This window comes from Carcharhinus amblyrhynchos, chromosome 13, assembly GCF_965287045.1.
Source record: "Carcharhinus amblyrhynchos chromosome 13, sCarAmb.v2.hapA, whole genome shotgun sequence".
Lineage (NCBI taxonomy): Eukaryota > Metazoa > Chordata > Chondrichthyes > Carcharhiniformes > Carcharhinidae > Carcharhinus > Carcharhinus amblyrhynchos.
Genome location: NC_137336.1, coordinates 62,802,135 through 62,815,775, shown reverse-complemented (window position 1 = coordinate 62,815,775; position 13,641 = coordinate 62,802,135). Strand labels below are relative to the sequence as shown.

General features: G+C 42.7%; 1 protein-coding gene across 2 annotated transcripts in view; it reads left to right on the top strand.

Annotated features, from left to right (window-relative positions):
• The window catches only part of LOC145351949 (dedicator of cytokinesis protein 2-like), a 595,946-nt gene that overhangs the window by 87,741 nt on the left and 494,564 nt on the right, over nucleotides 1-13,641 (top strand). The window contains exons 6-8 of one of the 2 annotated variants that reach the window (XM_080201765.1): nucleotides 890-1,038; nucleotides 1,688-1,823; nucleotides 12,733-12,887. In XM_080201765.1, the coding sequence (XP_080057891.1) occupies nucleotides 890-1,038; nucleotides 1,688-1,823; nucleotides 12,733-12,887 (440 nt within the window). Of the gene's footprint in view, nucleotides 1-889; nucleotides 1,039-1,687; nucleotides 1,824-12,732; nucleotides 12,888-13,641 lie in introns of those variants that run through there. The other variant, XM_080201764.1, reaches the window with a different exon arrangement.

The window sequence follows — 13,641 nt, the reverse complement described above, 5'->3', positions numbered from 1 at the left end:
CAATGAGAAAGTGTCCTTCCCTCATTATCTTTACCAAAGACGGAAACTGGTGCTATTTGGTGACAGGATTGTATGGTGGCCCCAGGCACACTAAAAATTAAGTTGAAAGTATCCAGCCTCATTTCCCATAAATCTCCACCAGTCAGTTTGAACTGTGTGCAATTTTTCTTTTAATAACCTCTCTAATTTACAGTTCCATATTTGCAGATAAAGAGATCAGCAGCAACACCACTTGATCATCACGGACATCTCTAGTTACAGACTGCACCATTCACCCAATGACAGGCCACTTAATATATTTTATAGGTTACATAAAACATAAAGCGCTTGGAATTGAGCAGACCAACTTAAAAAAAATCATCCACACGATATGGGCACCAATGATAAGGTGCTCATTTATTGCCCATTTCTAGTTGCCCTTGAGAAGGTGAACTTGCAACTGAATGGCTCATTCAGTTACTTCAGTGGGCAGATGTGGTGTGGATGGAATCACCTCTAGACCAGACCAGATAAGAACAGAATTTATTTTCTGAAAGGAAAAGGAATAGTGGACTTTAACAACTTCCTAGTCATATTTGCCAATACCAGCAGTTTTGCTTTAATTCCCGAAGACAGTGATTACAATATCCTGGTGGGAATTGAACTCAATAGTTGCTAAATTGTTATGCCAAGATTCTGGAAGACTGGACAAGTAATCAAACTACCCACTTCAGTTGCTACCAATCTCAGCCCCCAAACCTAGTGAACATGGACCTATAGCTGAAACCTACCCATATTCAGCAGCTTGGAGGCTGTTTTGAGTTTGAGGTGTTGTGAGATGAGATTGATACATTGCCGGGCTTTATGTTTGTAGGATGCTGAATTTACCCATTACCTTTCCCTAATGCAGGCTAGTAAGGAGGAAAAATACCGTCAGGTTCGCTCCATGATGATCGACTTGATGGAATGGCGATGCCAGCTGCTTTCAGGAACGCTGCCCAAGGATGAACTGAAGGAACTAAAGCAGAAAGTCACTTCCAGGATCGATTATGGGAACAGGTAAGTAGCAAGAAGTCTGTTTGCTCCATTGCTGATTTACCTAATTTTCTGCACTGATGTGTTCAGCCTTCAGCCTGATAAAGCCTGCTTTTAATAAATTTCTTTTGCAGGAACAATTTTGCCAACTAACTGTTAAAATTTGTTGTTGATTATTTTAAGTGGCAACTTTCTGATTTCAATGACTGGCACCCACGGGTGGAACACTGGAGAGACCAGGGTTTTTGCCCCTGAGCCAGGAGTTGTGACATCTTCTAGCTCCACGAACCCGACCCAGGAAAGAATGGCCATTAAAGTAAGATGTGCATTCTGGGAGTCAGGCTGAGCAACAGCCTGAAAAATGTGAGGAGAAAGTTGGCTTTGGAGGTCTGTCTTAGTGCACCAACATTATATCAACATGCTCTTCTGAAACACCCTCTTCTAAAACAGATTGGTAGCTAACACAAGAGAATCCAGTTGCACTCTCCATGCCTTGCTCACTCATGGCAAAAATCAACTTCGGTAAAATGCCAGAGTAGGTATCAGAACATGTAGCACCAAGAAGAAGTGTCAAGTAGGAAGTAGAGAATTAAAAGGAAAAATAAAGAAGGAATAAAAAAAAAACTTCTTATGTTCTTCTTGAGATCCTAACAACCATTCATCTTCCCTGCAGGATTCTTGAACTGGATCTTGTTGTCAGAGATGAGAATGGTAACATTATGGATCCAGATGAAACCAGTGTCATCAGCTTATTCCATGCTCATGAGGAGGCCGCAAAGCAAATTTCTGAGCGGATAAAAGAAGAAATGGTAAATTTTTTGTCCACTTGTTAAGAAGTTAACATGTATGTAGAATATTATAACTTGCCTATCAGCAGCTGATGTGAAGGCATATTGAGCCATAAAAAATGATCTTGTTGAATAATCACTCATGGAAGGAATTTAGGGCCAGGAATGATGACAATTTTGGGATAGTTATTGTGTGAAGAGTTCCCAGACTCTGCTCAGGAGCACTTTCGACATCAATATGCTTCCGGCCTCTGAAGATTCTTGTTGGGTCTGATTCTGGAGAATGAGGTGGATCAGTGGAGGAACATTGAATGGCTGTTGATCATATTCTCATAATGTTTAGGTTGTCTATGGAAAAGAAAAGTGAGCAATCCAGACTAAGATCAATTAATTGGGTGAGGGGCAACTTCAATAGGAGTGAGAATGGATTTGGGCCAGGTAAATTAGAATTGAATATTGGCAAGCAAAACTGTAACAGAACAAACAGCTGCTTTTAAAGACAATATTATTTTGGCTCAATCAAGGTACATTTCCACAAGGGGGAAAGGTAAGGCAAAATATCCCTGGATGGCTAAAGAGAAGTAAAGTAAGTTGAAGCAGAAAGAGGCTGCATATGACATACGTCAGTTGGATTATACAATTGAGAACCAGGCTGAATGTAAAACTTTCAGTGGAGAAGTGAAAAAAACAGATCAGAGAAACAAAGTGAGAGTGTGAAAACAGATTGGTAGCTAACACAAAAGAGAATCCAGTAGCTAAAATGTGCAAAAGGAGGAGTTGGGCTAATTATGGGCCTAAAAGTGGATTTAGACATGGGAGCAGTGGTGAGGTACTAAATGACTACTTTGCATCAATCTTTAACATAGGAGAAGGTGCTGCCCAATTCTGAGCGGAAAAAGTAATTAATTGAGTTACTTGGGCTAAAAATTGATGAAAAGGTGATACTTTTAAAGTTCTAAAGTTTATCTATTAGTGTCATAAGCAGGCATACGTTAACATTGCAAGAAGTTACTGTGAAAATCCCCTAGCTGCCACGCTCTGGCACTTGTTCGAGTACACTGAGGGATAATTTAGCCTCGCCAGCGTGTCTTTCGGATTGTGGGAGGAAATCGGAACATCCGGAGGAAATCCATGCAGACATGGGGGTAACGTGCAGACTCCATACAGACAGTTGACCCAAGCCAAGAATTGGACCTCGGTCCCTGGCGCTGTGAGGCAGCAATGCTGACCATTGTGCCATCGTGCTGCCCCGAAATATTAGAAAGGCTGGTTGTATTTAATTTGAATAGACACCAGGATCAGATGTGATGTATCCAGAGTTATTGAAGCAAATAAAGATGGAACCTGGGGAGGCATTGACCATGATTTTTCAAGTCCTTGGATACAGCGGTGGTGCCAGAAAACTGGCAAATAGCAAAATTTATATCTTTGTTCAAACGAGCTGTAAGGGTTAGCCCAATCAGTTTAACTTCAGTGGTGGAGAAATATTTTGAAATGAAAATTTGGGGCAAAATGGTCTTATTTTGGAAAATGGATTTATTAAGGAAAGCTAGCACAGACTTGTTGAGGCAAATTGTGTTTAAATAATTGGTTGGAATTTTTGGATGAGGCAACAGAGGATTGATGAGCGAATGCTCTTGATATGGTGAACATGAACTTTCAAAAGACATTTGGTAAATTCCCACACAACTGGCTTGTCAGCAGAGTTAGAGCTCATGGAATAAAAAGGTCAGTAACAGGATGGATGCAAAACTGTCATCAATATTATGATTCTATGTGGAGAGTCAAAGCTAACAAGGACTGGTCAGGAGGAGTGGCCTATTTCTGTGTAATAACTTCTATCTTCTTCATGGAGGAAGATCACACGGTGGTGAGTTAGGGACAAGAGACAGCAAGTAACAATAAAAGGGTGGCTAATCTACATTGTGTACCTGAACATTTGTGTGTTAAATAAAGCTCCCTTTGCACATTATTTAACACAGTGACACAATTCCTTTCACTCACCTGCCCAAAACTTGAGAGTAAATATCTCAAACTTGAGTTAACACAGTGAGCATACAGGGTTAAAAATTTTGCATTTACTTGTTAGGCAACAATTTACGCACATCACGAAAAGTGACCAGATTTGCTTCATTCGTGCGTCATGGCAAGTTTTTCTGCTTGAAACTGATGTTAAAGCTCTGAGGGAGTGGCAGTTCTGAACAAAGCAGGATGTTGCCTAAAGGACAAGCCTTTCTGTGAGCCCTGAAATGCAGCTGTTGCGCCAACTCTTGTCAGTGCCTGGAAGTAAATTGATGCAAAGAGCAAAACAATGCGGAAATAATTAGGCAATTAAATTACTTTCTGAAAAATATTTTTAACATAGAAGTCTTGCATTTAGCACTAACTTCCTGTTTGGCACTCAGACTTCTTGCTGCTGTTGCACTTTCACTAACACATTTCCAGCTTGCTAAAGTTGTCAGCCTTGGCTTGGTCATTGCAATTTTGCTAACATTTGCTGCCAAGCACCTACCTCAGGGATTCTATCCCAAAACATGCACCTGTTGTGATGGTTAGAAGGTGCATGGGTGCTCCTAACAACCAACCATTGGGACCTACCATGTCCTTGGCATCATACAAACTCAAAATGCTCCATGACGTCTGCTATGGAGAGTTGTTTTCTGTAAAATAGTTATGAAGAAAAGAATACAGAGGGAAAACTATTAGCAGTTGCTATGTTCCAAAACAGAGCCATTGGCTATGATTTTTATGGCCCCAACATGGTGGAATCCACCCAGAAACCTATTGACTTGGGGAGGCAATGGTGTCAGAAGAGGCGATTGCGTGTTGGTATTGCCACTGCACTAGTAATCCAAAGACCTGAGGTAATGCACTTGGGGACCTGAGTTTGATTTCCACCAGGACAGATGATGAAATTTGAACTCAGTAAGAGTCTGGAATTCAAAGTCTAATGATGACCATGAAACCATTGCTGTAACAACCCAAATTGTTCACGTTCTTTTAGGGGAGGGAATCCACTGCCCTCACTTGGTCCAGACTCCATATGACTCCAGATTGACAGCAATGTATTTGATTCTTAACTGCCCTCTGAAATGCCCTAGATAACCACTCAGTTAAAGGGTAGTTAGGGGGGACAATAAATTCTGGCCCAGCCAGCAATGCCGTCATTGAATGAATGGGAGGGGGGGTGGTTCTGTTTTGACATTCTTGCACGTACCAGAAGTCTACAGTAGCAAATTGCACATGTTTGGCCTTTGACTTTCTAGGCAGGGATTTTTTTTGTTTTCCAATTGAGGTTGCAAAACTCTGAACTTAGTCTTTTTTTTTCCTGAACAAGCAAGTTTCCCTCTTTTCCTGATCCCCAGACCATTTCTGTGTGGCCTTTCATGAGTCGGGAAGTCCTTGGGTGCAAAATGTACATGCACCTTTTCTGAAGTTATGATCCCGTTGAAAGAACAAAAAGAAAATTGTATTTTCTTCCACACACAATTTTCATGTGCTGGTGGGGGTTTTTAAAGCCTGCAACAAATATATCTCCTTAAAGACCCTGCTGAGGGATGGGGAACTTCCTCATAGGCAAATATGGAATGTTTTGACTTACAAATGTCACTATTAGTTGCTGTATTAAGACATGTCAACTCTTACATTGAATACCATTGTGTTGCTTTTGCCATGCATTGCATAACTTTTCCCATGAGAGTGTAATGCTGTATTTTTCAAAATTCTTATCACCCTCTGCTAATATGTTTAATACTGCGATTTAAATCAGCTGACGGATCTGGTTGTTTAAAAATACTTACTTTTGAAAACTGAAAAAAGAACTCTGCACCTGATTCCCTCTATTGATTGGCATGTACTCTGCTTTCAAATGAAATTGGGGCAGTCAGTTTTAGACAATGTAGTTGGAAGCTTCTGTTCTGACAGCTGTACCTATTTTGAATGTTTGGCTGGTTTTCAAAAGCTAAAAATAGCTTCAGCTCAGCAGTTGGTTTATTAATAGAACTATAGAACACTACAGCACAGAAACAGGTCTTTTGGCCCTTATTGGCTGTGCCAAACCATTTTTCTGCCTAGTCCCACTGACCTGCACCTGGACCTTATCCTTCCACACCCCTCTCATCCATGTACTTGTTCAAGTTTTTCTTAAATGTTAGAAGTGAGCCTGCATTTACCACTTCATCTGGTAGCTCATTCCACACTCCCATCACTCTCTGTGTGAAGAAGCCCCCCACCCCCCCCAACAAATATTCACTTTAAACTTTTTCCCCTTTACCTCTAGTTTTTTTCCTCCACTAGCTTCAGTGGAAAAAGCCTGCTTGCATTCACTCTTATATCCATCATAATTTTATACACCTCTACCAAATCTCCCCTAATTCTTCTAAGCTCCAGGGAATAAAATCCTAACCTATTCCACCTTTTTCTGTAACTCTGTTTCTCAAGTCCCAGCAACATGCTTGTAAACCTTCTCTGCACTCTTTCAACCTTATTAATATCCTTCCTGTAATTAGTTGACCAAAACTGCACACAATATCTAAATTCGGCCTCACCAATGGCTTATACAACCTCTCTATAACATTTCAACTCTTATGCTCAATATTTTGATTTATAAAGGCCAATGTTCCAAAAGCACTCTTTACAACCCTATCTACCTGTGACACCATTTTTGAGGAATTATGTACCTGTACTCCCAGATCCCTCTGTTCTATTATAAGAACATAAGAACATAAGAAATAGGAGCAGGAGTAGGCCATCTGGCCCTTCGAGCCTGCCCCGCCATTCAATAAGATCATGGCTGATCTGTCGTGGCTCAGTTCCACTTTCCCGCCCTCTCCCCATAACCCTTAATCCCCTCTCTTATCAAAAACCCATCAACCCGCTTCTTAAAAATATTTAGCGAGGCAGCCTCCACCACTTCAACGGGCAGAGAATTCCAGAGATTCACCACCCTTTGAGTGAAGAAGTTCCTCCTCAACTCCGTTCTGAACCGCCCCCCCTTTATCTTGAGGCTGTGCCCCCTAGTCCTACTGTCTTTTTTGAGCGGGAAGAGTCTTTCCACCTCTATCCTATCCATCCCATTCATCATCTTATACGTCTCAATGAGATCTCCCCTCATTCTTCTAAACTCTAACGAGTACAAGCCTAGTTTATTCAGCCTCTCCTCATAGCTCAACCCCCTCAACTCCGGTATCAGCCTAGTAAACCTCCTCTGCACTCCCTCCAAGGCCAAAATATCCTTGCGCAGGTGCGGCGCCCAAAACTGCACACAGTACTCCAGCTGCGGCCTCACCAATGCCCTATACAGCTGCAGCAAGACCTCCCTACTTTTATATTCAATCCCCCTCGCTATGAAGGCCAGCATCCCATTCGCCTTCCTGACCACCTGCTGCACCTGCAGGCTGGGTTTTTGCGACTCATGCACAAGGACCCCGAGGTCCCTCTGCACCGTCGCCTGCTGCAGTTTTTCGCCACGTAAGTAATAATCCTTCCTACCATTCTTCCTACCAAAGTGGACCACCTCACACTTGCCAACATTAAATTCCATTTGCCATTTCCTGGCCCATTCGCCCAGCCTATCTAGATCCTTCTGCAGACTCTCCACACCCTCCACACAATTTGCCTTTCCCCCAATCTTGGTGTCATCAGCAAATTTCGACACCCTACACTCGGTTCCCTCCTCCAGATCATCTATATAAATGGTAAATAGCTGAGGCCCCAGCACCGACCCCTGGGGCACCCCACTAGTCACCAACCGCCAATCCGAATAGCACCCATTGACCCCCACTCTCTGCCTCCTATTTGACAACCAATCCTCTATCCACGCTAACACCCTACCCCCAACTCCATGTCCTCTGACCTTCTGCAGTAACCTCTTGTGAGGTACCTTATCAAACGCCTTCTGAAAATCCAGAAAGACCACATCCACCGGCTCTCCTCTATCCACCGCCCTAGACACATCCTCATAGAACTCCAGTAAATTTGTCAGACACGACTTCCCTTTAATGAAACCGTGTTGCGTCTGCCCTATCAAGCAATTCCCTTCAAGATGCCTCGCAATTTCCTCCTTAATGACGGATTCTAACATTTTACCTACCACAGACGTTAAACTAACCGGCCTGTAATTCCCCGCCTTTTGCCTGGCACCCTTCTTAAACAACGGCGTAACATTAGCCGTTTTCCAATCCTCCGGCACTTCCCCGGAATCCAGCGACGTCTGGAAAATAACCACCAAGGCATCCACTATCACCTCCGCCATTTCTTTCAGAACCCTCGGATGCATTCCATCCGGTCCTGGGGACTTGTCCACAATCAGCCCCTCCAGTCACCACCTCTCTAGTAACAGTAATGTCATTAAGACCCTCCAGTCCTACCACCTTTCCATCGCTAACACCCGGCAAATTATTCACGTCCTCCTCCGTGAAGACAGAAACAAAAAAGTTATTCAAGACCTTAGCCATATCCCCTTCAGTGTCCTACCATTTACGTTGTATGTTCTACCTTGGTTTGTCCTTCCAAAGTGCAATACCCTGCACTTACCTGCATTAAACTCCATCTGCCATTTTTCAGCCCATTTTTCTAGCTGGTCCAAATCTCTGTGCAAGCTTTGAAAACCTTCCTCACTGTCCACTACTCCTCTAATCTTTGTATCATCAGCAAATTTACTGATCCAATTTACCACATTATCATCCAGATCGTTGATATAGATGACAAACAACAATGGACCCAGCACTGACCCAGGTGGCACACCACGAGTCACAGGCCTCCACTCAGAGAAGCAATCCTCCACTACCATTCTCTGGCTTCTTCCATTCAGCCAATGTCTAATCCAATTTACTACCTCTCCATGTATACCTAGCTAACCTTCCTAAATAACCTCCCATGCGGGACCTTGTCAAAAGCCTTAATGAAGTCCAGGTAGCAACATCCACTGACTTCCCTTCATCCACTTTCCTGGTACCCTCCTTGAAAAACATTAATAGATTGGTTAAACATGACCTACCGCACGCAAAGCCACGTTGACTCTAAATATGGTCCAAGAACAATTGAAACTATTAAAAGATTGTAGTAACAGAATATACTTTTGATGCAGTTTTTTGCTTGTTTACAAATAAAGTAGGCTCTTAAAGGATCACAATTGTTTTACACTAATTTTTTTTTCTAGTGAGGGAGCATGGGTGATTTGCAGCATTTTGGGTTAGAGGGGTTTGTTTTTTGGTGGGGGTGAGGGGTGATATTTCGGGGGGGTGGGGTCACTAAATGATGGTGAGAGAAGGACTGCTGTGACAGATGACCGAAGTAGGGCTTCTAATCCGCCCACCTCCACACCCACACACCTCATGAATTCCACTGCGGCTCACAAAATGCAGTGCAAACATGAACCCTACGCCAAGAGACAAAAATCCCGACAAGCTCACACATGGGTTGAGTATGCATTTTGGTTGGGTTTTCCAAAGCCCACAGGACTTGGGTCTCAGCTTTGGCTCAATAGCTCTCTCATCTCTGAATTCAAAGGTTGTCACTTCAGAGACATGAACAAAAATGTAAGTTGACACCTCCATATCATATTGAGGGAGGGCTGCGCTGTTAGAAGTGTGGCCTTTTCAATAACATGTTACACCATGGCCCTAGAAGTGGCACAAAAGCTCTCATGGCACAACTGGGGAATTTTCTCCAGTCTCCTGTCATTATTTCTTCCTTAATCAACATCAACAAAACAGTTGCTGTTTGAAATTAGCTGCTGTGTTTCCTACTTTACAACAATAATATTGTTTCTCTTCAGATATCATGCCCTAAGAGGGTATTAATGACCACAAACTTGTGTTTTGGTCCATGTTTATGCTCGGCAAGGTATTGCAATGGTTTGCCATTGCCATCTGTGGGTTCTGGGTGACAGGGAGACTCACCTGCACTTACCACCTGCCATAGGCATATTGGAAGTATTTGAAAGTTGATAATCAACCTGTTTGGCTGCATAAGGAACATACCTTCTGCAGCCATCGCGTCCTGGAGTGGGATTTGAACACCAAGCCTCTGGCTCAGAGGTAGGGACATGACCTCTGCAACCTGACAGCTTCAATGTATATTTGGACCTCCTGAAGTTGAGAGATGCTATAGAAATGCAGGCCTTTATGCCTGCTTTCTACTTAAGTTTAGGTTAGGCTGGTTTAGATAGAAAAGGACACGTGGCTAAAATGAGGGATAAGGAAAAATGGGTTAAACTGACCTAAAGTTTATCTGTCTAAAATTGTATTTCAAGTGTGTTGAAGTGTTTTAAATTTGAATGGCTTTATTTCAATTTTAAGTTTGAGGAGTTATAAACTAAAGTAGTCAACCTAAGGAAGCAGTCATTTCCTTTGACCTACCTAATGAAAGCGCTTGCATTTATATTGTGCCTTACCACAGCTCTCTGGAGAATGTTGTGAATTGTTTAGAAGGGCAGTCGTCTGTGCTGTGTTCAAGTATTAGCCTAGATTACAAGTCCAAATCCCAAAGCAGGAATTGAACCTATGACCTCTGCCTCAGGGTAAAACGTGCTACCAACTGAGCCAAGCTGCCCCACGTGACTATAACAAAACCAAACAAGTACGATAATAAATCACTGAGAAGCTTACACTATCACTAGCAAAGAGGTAAAGAAGATTTCCTTTTGGGTTGTTGGGGGTAGGGAGTGTAGAGGCCGGTGGAAGAAGTTGTAAGGAGAGGTCTGTGTCATTCTGCAGGGCACTTTGGCTCCTTGTACTGACTCTGAATGTGACGGAAAACTGGGGGCAAAATGTAAATGTCAGAGGAAAATTCCTGCGGTGGAGAACTGAACAACATATGGTTCAAATGTTGACCTTTGCACTTTGCCCCGATGAATTCTTGCCAGTCTCCCAGCCAGGATCAAAATGAAAGCTTAAATTCACAAACTAAAATCCGGATCCCTGCACAAGGGTTTCCAATTTCACATTCCCCTTTCTCTTCAATGTGAGGGGATCTTTTTTCTATGTTTTATAGATTTAGGACAGAAGGTAAGGGAAACTTGGGGAGATGATCACCTAGTGGTGTTACCGCTAGACTATTAATCCAGAAACTCAACTAATGTTCTGGGGACCCGGATCTGAATCCCACCATGGCAGATGGTGAAATTTGAACTCAATGAAAAATATCTGGAATTAAGAATTTATTGATGGCCATGAAACCACTGCTGATTGCCATTAAAAACCCATCTGGTTCACTAATGTCCTTTAGGGAAGGATATCTGCTGTCCTTACCCAGTTTGGCTTACATGTGACTCCAGAGCCACAGCAATGTGGTTGACTTTTGAGTACCCTCTGAGGGTAACTAGGGATGGGCAATAAATGCTGGCTAGCCAGAGACACCCCTGTCCCACGAATGAATAAAAAACTTGTTTAAGAGTGACAAGGCTGCACTTCTGAAATTAGTATTTAAGCCCCAAACAGTGTCAGCATTCAAAGTAGATTGAATAGGTGGGTGAAAAAAAAGGGAGCGAATGTAGCTCCTATCCATTTCTTTCCCTCAATCCATGAGAGAGAAGCTTCTTTGACTCTTAAAGAAACAGTAAAAGCAGTAGAGATTCAGAATGAGATCCCCTTCCATTTTATCAAATACTCTAAAAGATAAAATTGGAGAAATTAGCCCTAAAGAAGGAACATTTCCTCACTTTGTACCATTTGCCCAGTGTGGAAATGTTGCCATTTTAGTACACTATATCCCGTAACTGCAGAATGTGGTTTTATCTTAGGTTGAAGATACCATTCAGGTCCATGTAGCTGCTCATAAACTGACATATATTATTCTATTTCTTAATCTCGTCCATTGCTTGCTCATTATTTCACATGTCTTGATGCCTGTTGGGATTGAATAACCTACTAATACTCAATGCCAGGAACCACATGATGAATAGCCCTTGGATATGAAGCTGCGCCATAGCAAAACTTGACAGTAACTGCAGCCAAGCAAAACAGAAAACCCCGGTGAACAGCTGGCTATCAACCAATTGCTCACATCTTCCCAGTTCCTCAATGTCACCATGTACTTCACAGTCAGCCAAAAATAAATGAAATTAACTGTAATTGTTTCTAGGACACCGTGTTCTGATAACAAGGCCCCTACGCACTTCAAGCCTGACGTATGCTATAGAAGGTTTATAGGAGGGAGGAAAATGGTAGAATCTCTTCCTCCATAAGGTTATTGAGAAATGGAGAACTTCGAAGTACAGTGAAATGGAGCAAGTGCCCATTTAGAGGGTAACATGAAGGGAATAATGGCAGAGGGGCGACGTTATGAAAGAAAAAATGGAGGGCGAGCACAGTAACTTCATTGCAGTGTTAATTTAAGGTGACTCGTGACTAATAAATAAACGTTTTACTTTTTAAAGGGAGAAATGGAAAGAGAGCAACCTTAGCTCAAATCGTATGCATCTATATGATTGATTGAGGAGTGGCATGGAGTGACGGAGGTGATGGGGAGACCTGATAGAAGTCTACAAGATTGAGAGGCATGGACAGAATGGATAGTCAGAAGCTTTTTCCCCACGGTGGAAGAGTCAATTACTAGGGGGCATAGGTTTTAATGTGAAAGGGGCAAGATTTAAAGGAGATGTACGAGGCAGATTTTTTACGTAGAGTGGTGGATGCCTGGAACTCGTTGCCCGGGGAGGTAGTGGAAGCAAATACGGTAGTCACTTTTAAGGAGCGTCTTGACAAGTAGATGGATGGGATGGGAATAGAGGGACAAGGCCCCGGAAGGATAGGGGGTTTTAGTTAAGTTGGGCAACATGGTCGGTGCAGGCTTGGAGGGCTGAAGGGCCTGTTCCTGTGCTGTAATTTTCTTTGTTCTTTGTAATAGTTTGCCTGCTCACTCTGAAGTTTGTCTGGACATATATTCATGTCAAGGACAAAAACACATTTTACTGTTCTTGTTTCCACAGTCTCAGACTCAAACTGACAGTTGTACCTTCGCTCGTATGGCATCGTCCCCAACTCATAGCCTCTACGTATTTGTACGAAACTTTGTGTGCCGCATAGGAGAGGATTCTGAACTCTTCATGGCATTGTATGACCCACAGAAACAATCGATCATCAGGTGAGTCTGCAATTCCAGCCTGCGTTCGGGGCCATTCGCTCATCGTCTTCTTCACCGAGCAACTTTTAGATCAACAATTTGCCCCTTGTACATTTCAGGACAAAATTACTTTTGTTTGTATAATCAACAATGGCTCTCAGATTCTGCTTTAAGGTGTGAGTGCATCTCAATGAATCAGCATTAGAAGACTACATCGCATACATATATACTGTCTGCAGAAGGTGGCCATTCAGCCGTTAAACCTGCTCCACCATTTAATAAGATCATGGCTGATCTGATAGTAACCTCAAATCTGCATCCCGCCTACCCTGATTACGTATCAATCCCCCCTCCCCCCACTTGCTTACCAAGAATCTATTCGCCCCTGCCTTAAAAATATTCAAAGGCTCTGCTTCCACCGCCTTTCCAGGAAGAGAGTTCCAAAGATTCAGGACCCTTTGAGAGAATCATTTTTGCCTCATCGCGATCTTAAATGGATGACCCCTTAAGTTTAAACAGTGAGTGCTAGTTCTAGATTCTCCCACAAGAGGAAACATCCTCTCCACGTCCTCAGGACCTTGTATGTTTCAATCAAGTCACCCGTTAATCTTCCAATCCCTAACTGATACAAGTCTGGCCTGTCCAGCCTTTCCTTACAGGACAACTGACCCATTCCAAGTATTGGTCTGGTAAACTGTCTCTGAACTGTTCTAAGGTATTTACATCCTTCCTTAAATAAGGTAACCAATATCTATACAGAACTCCAAATATGGTC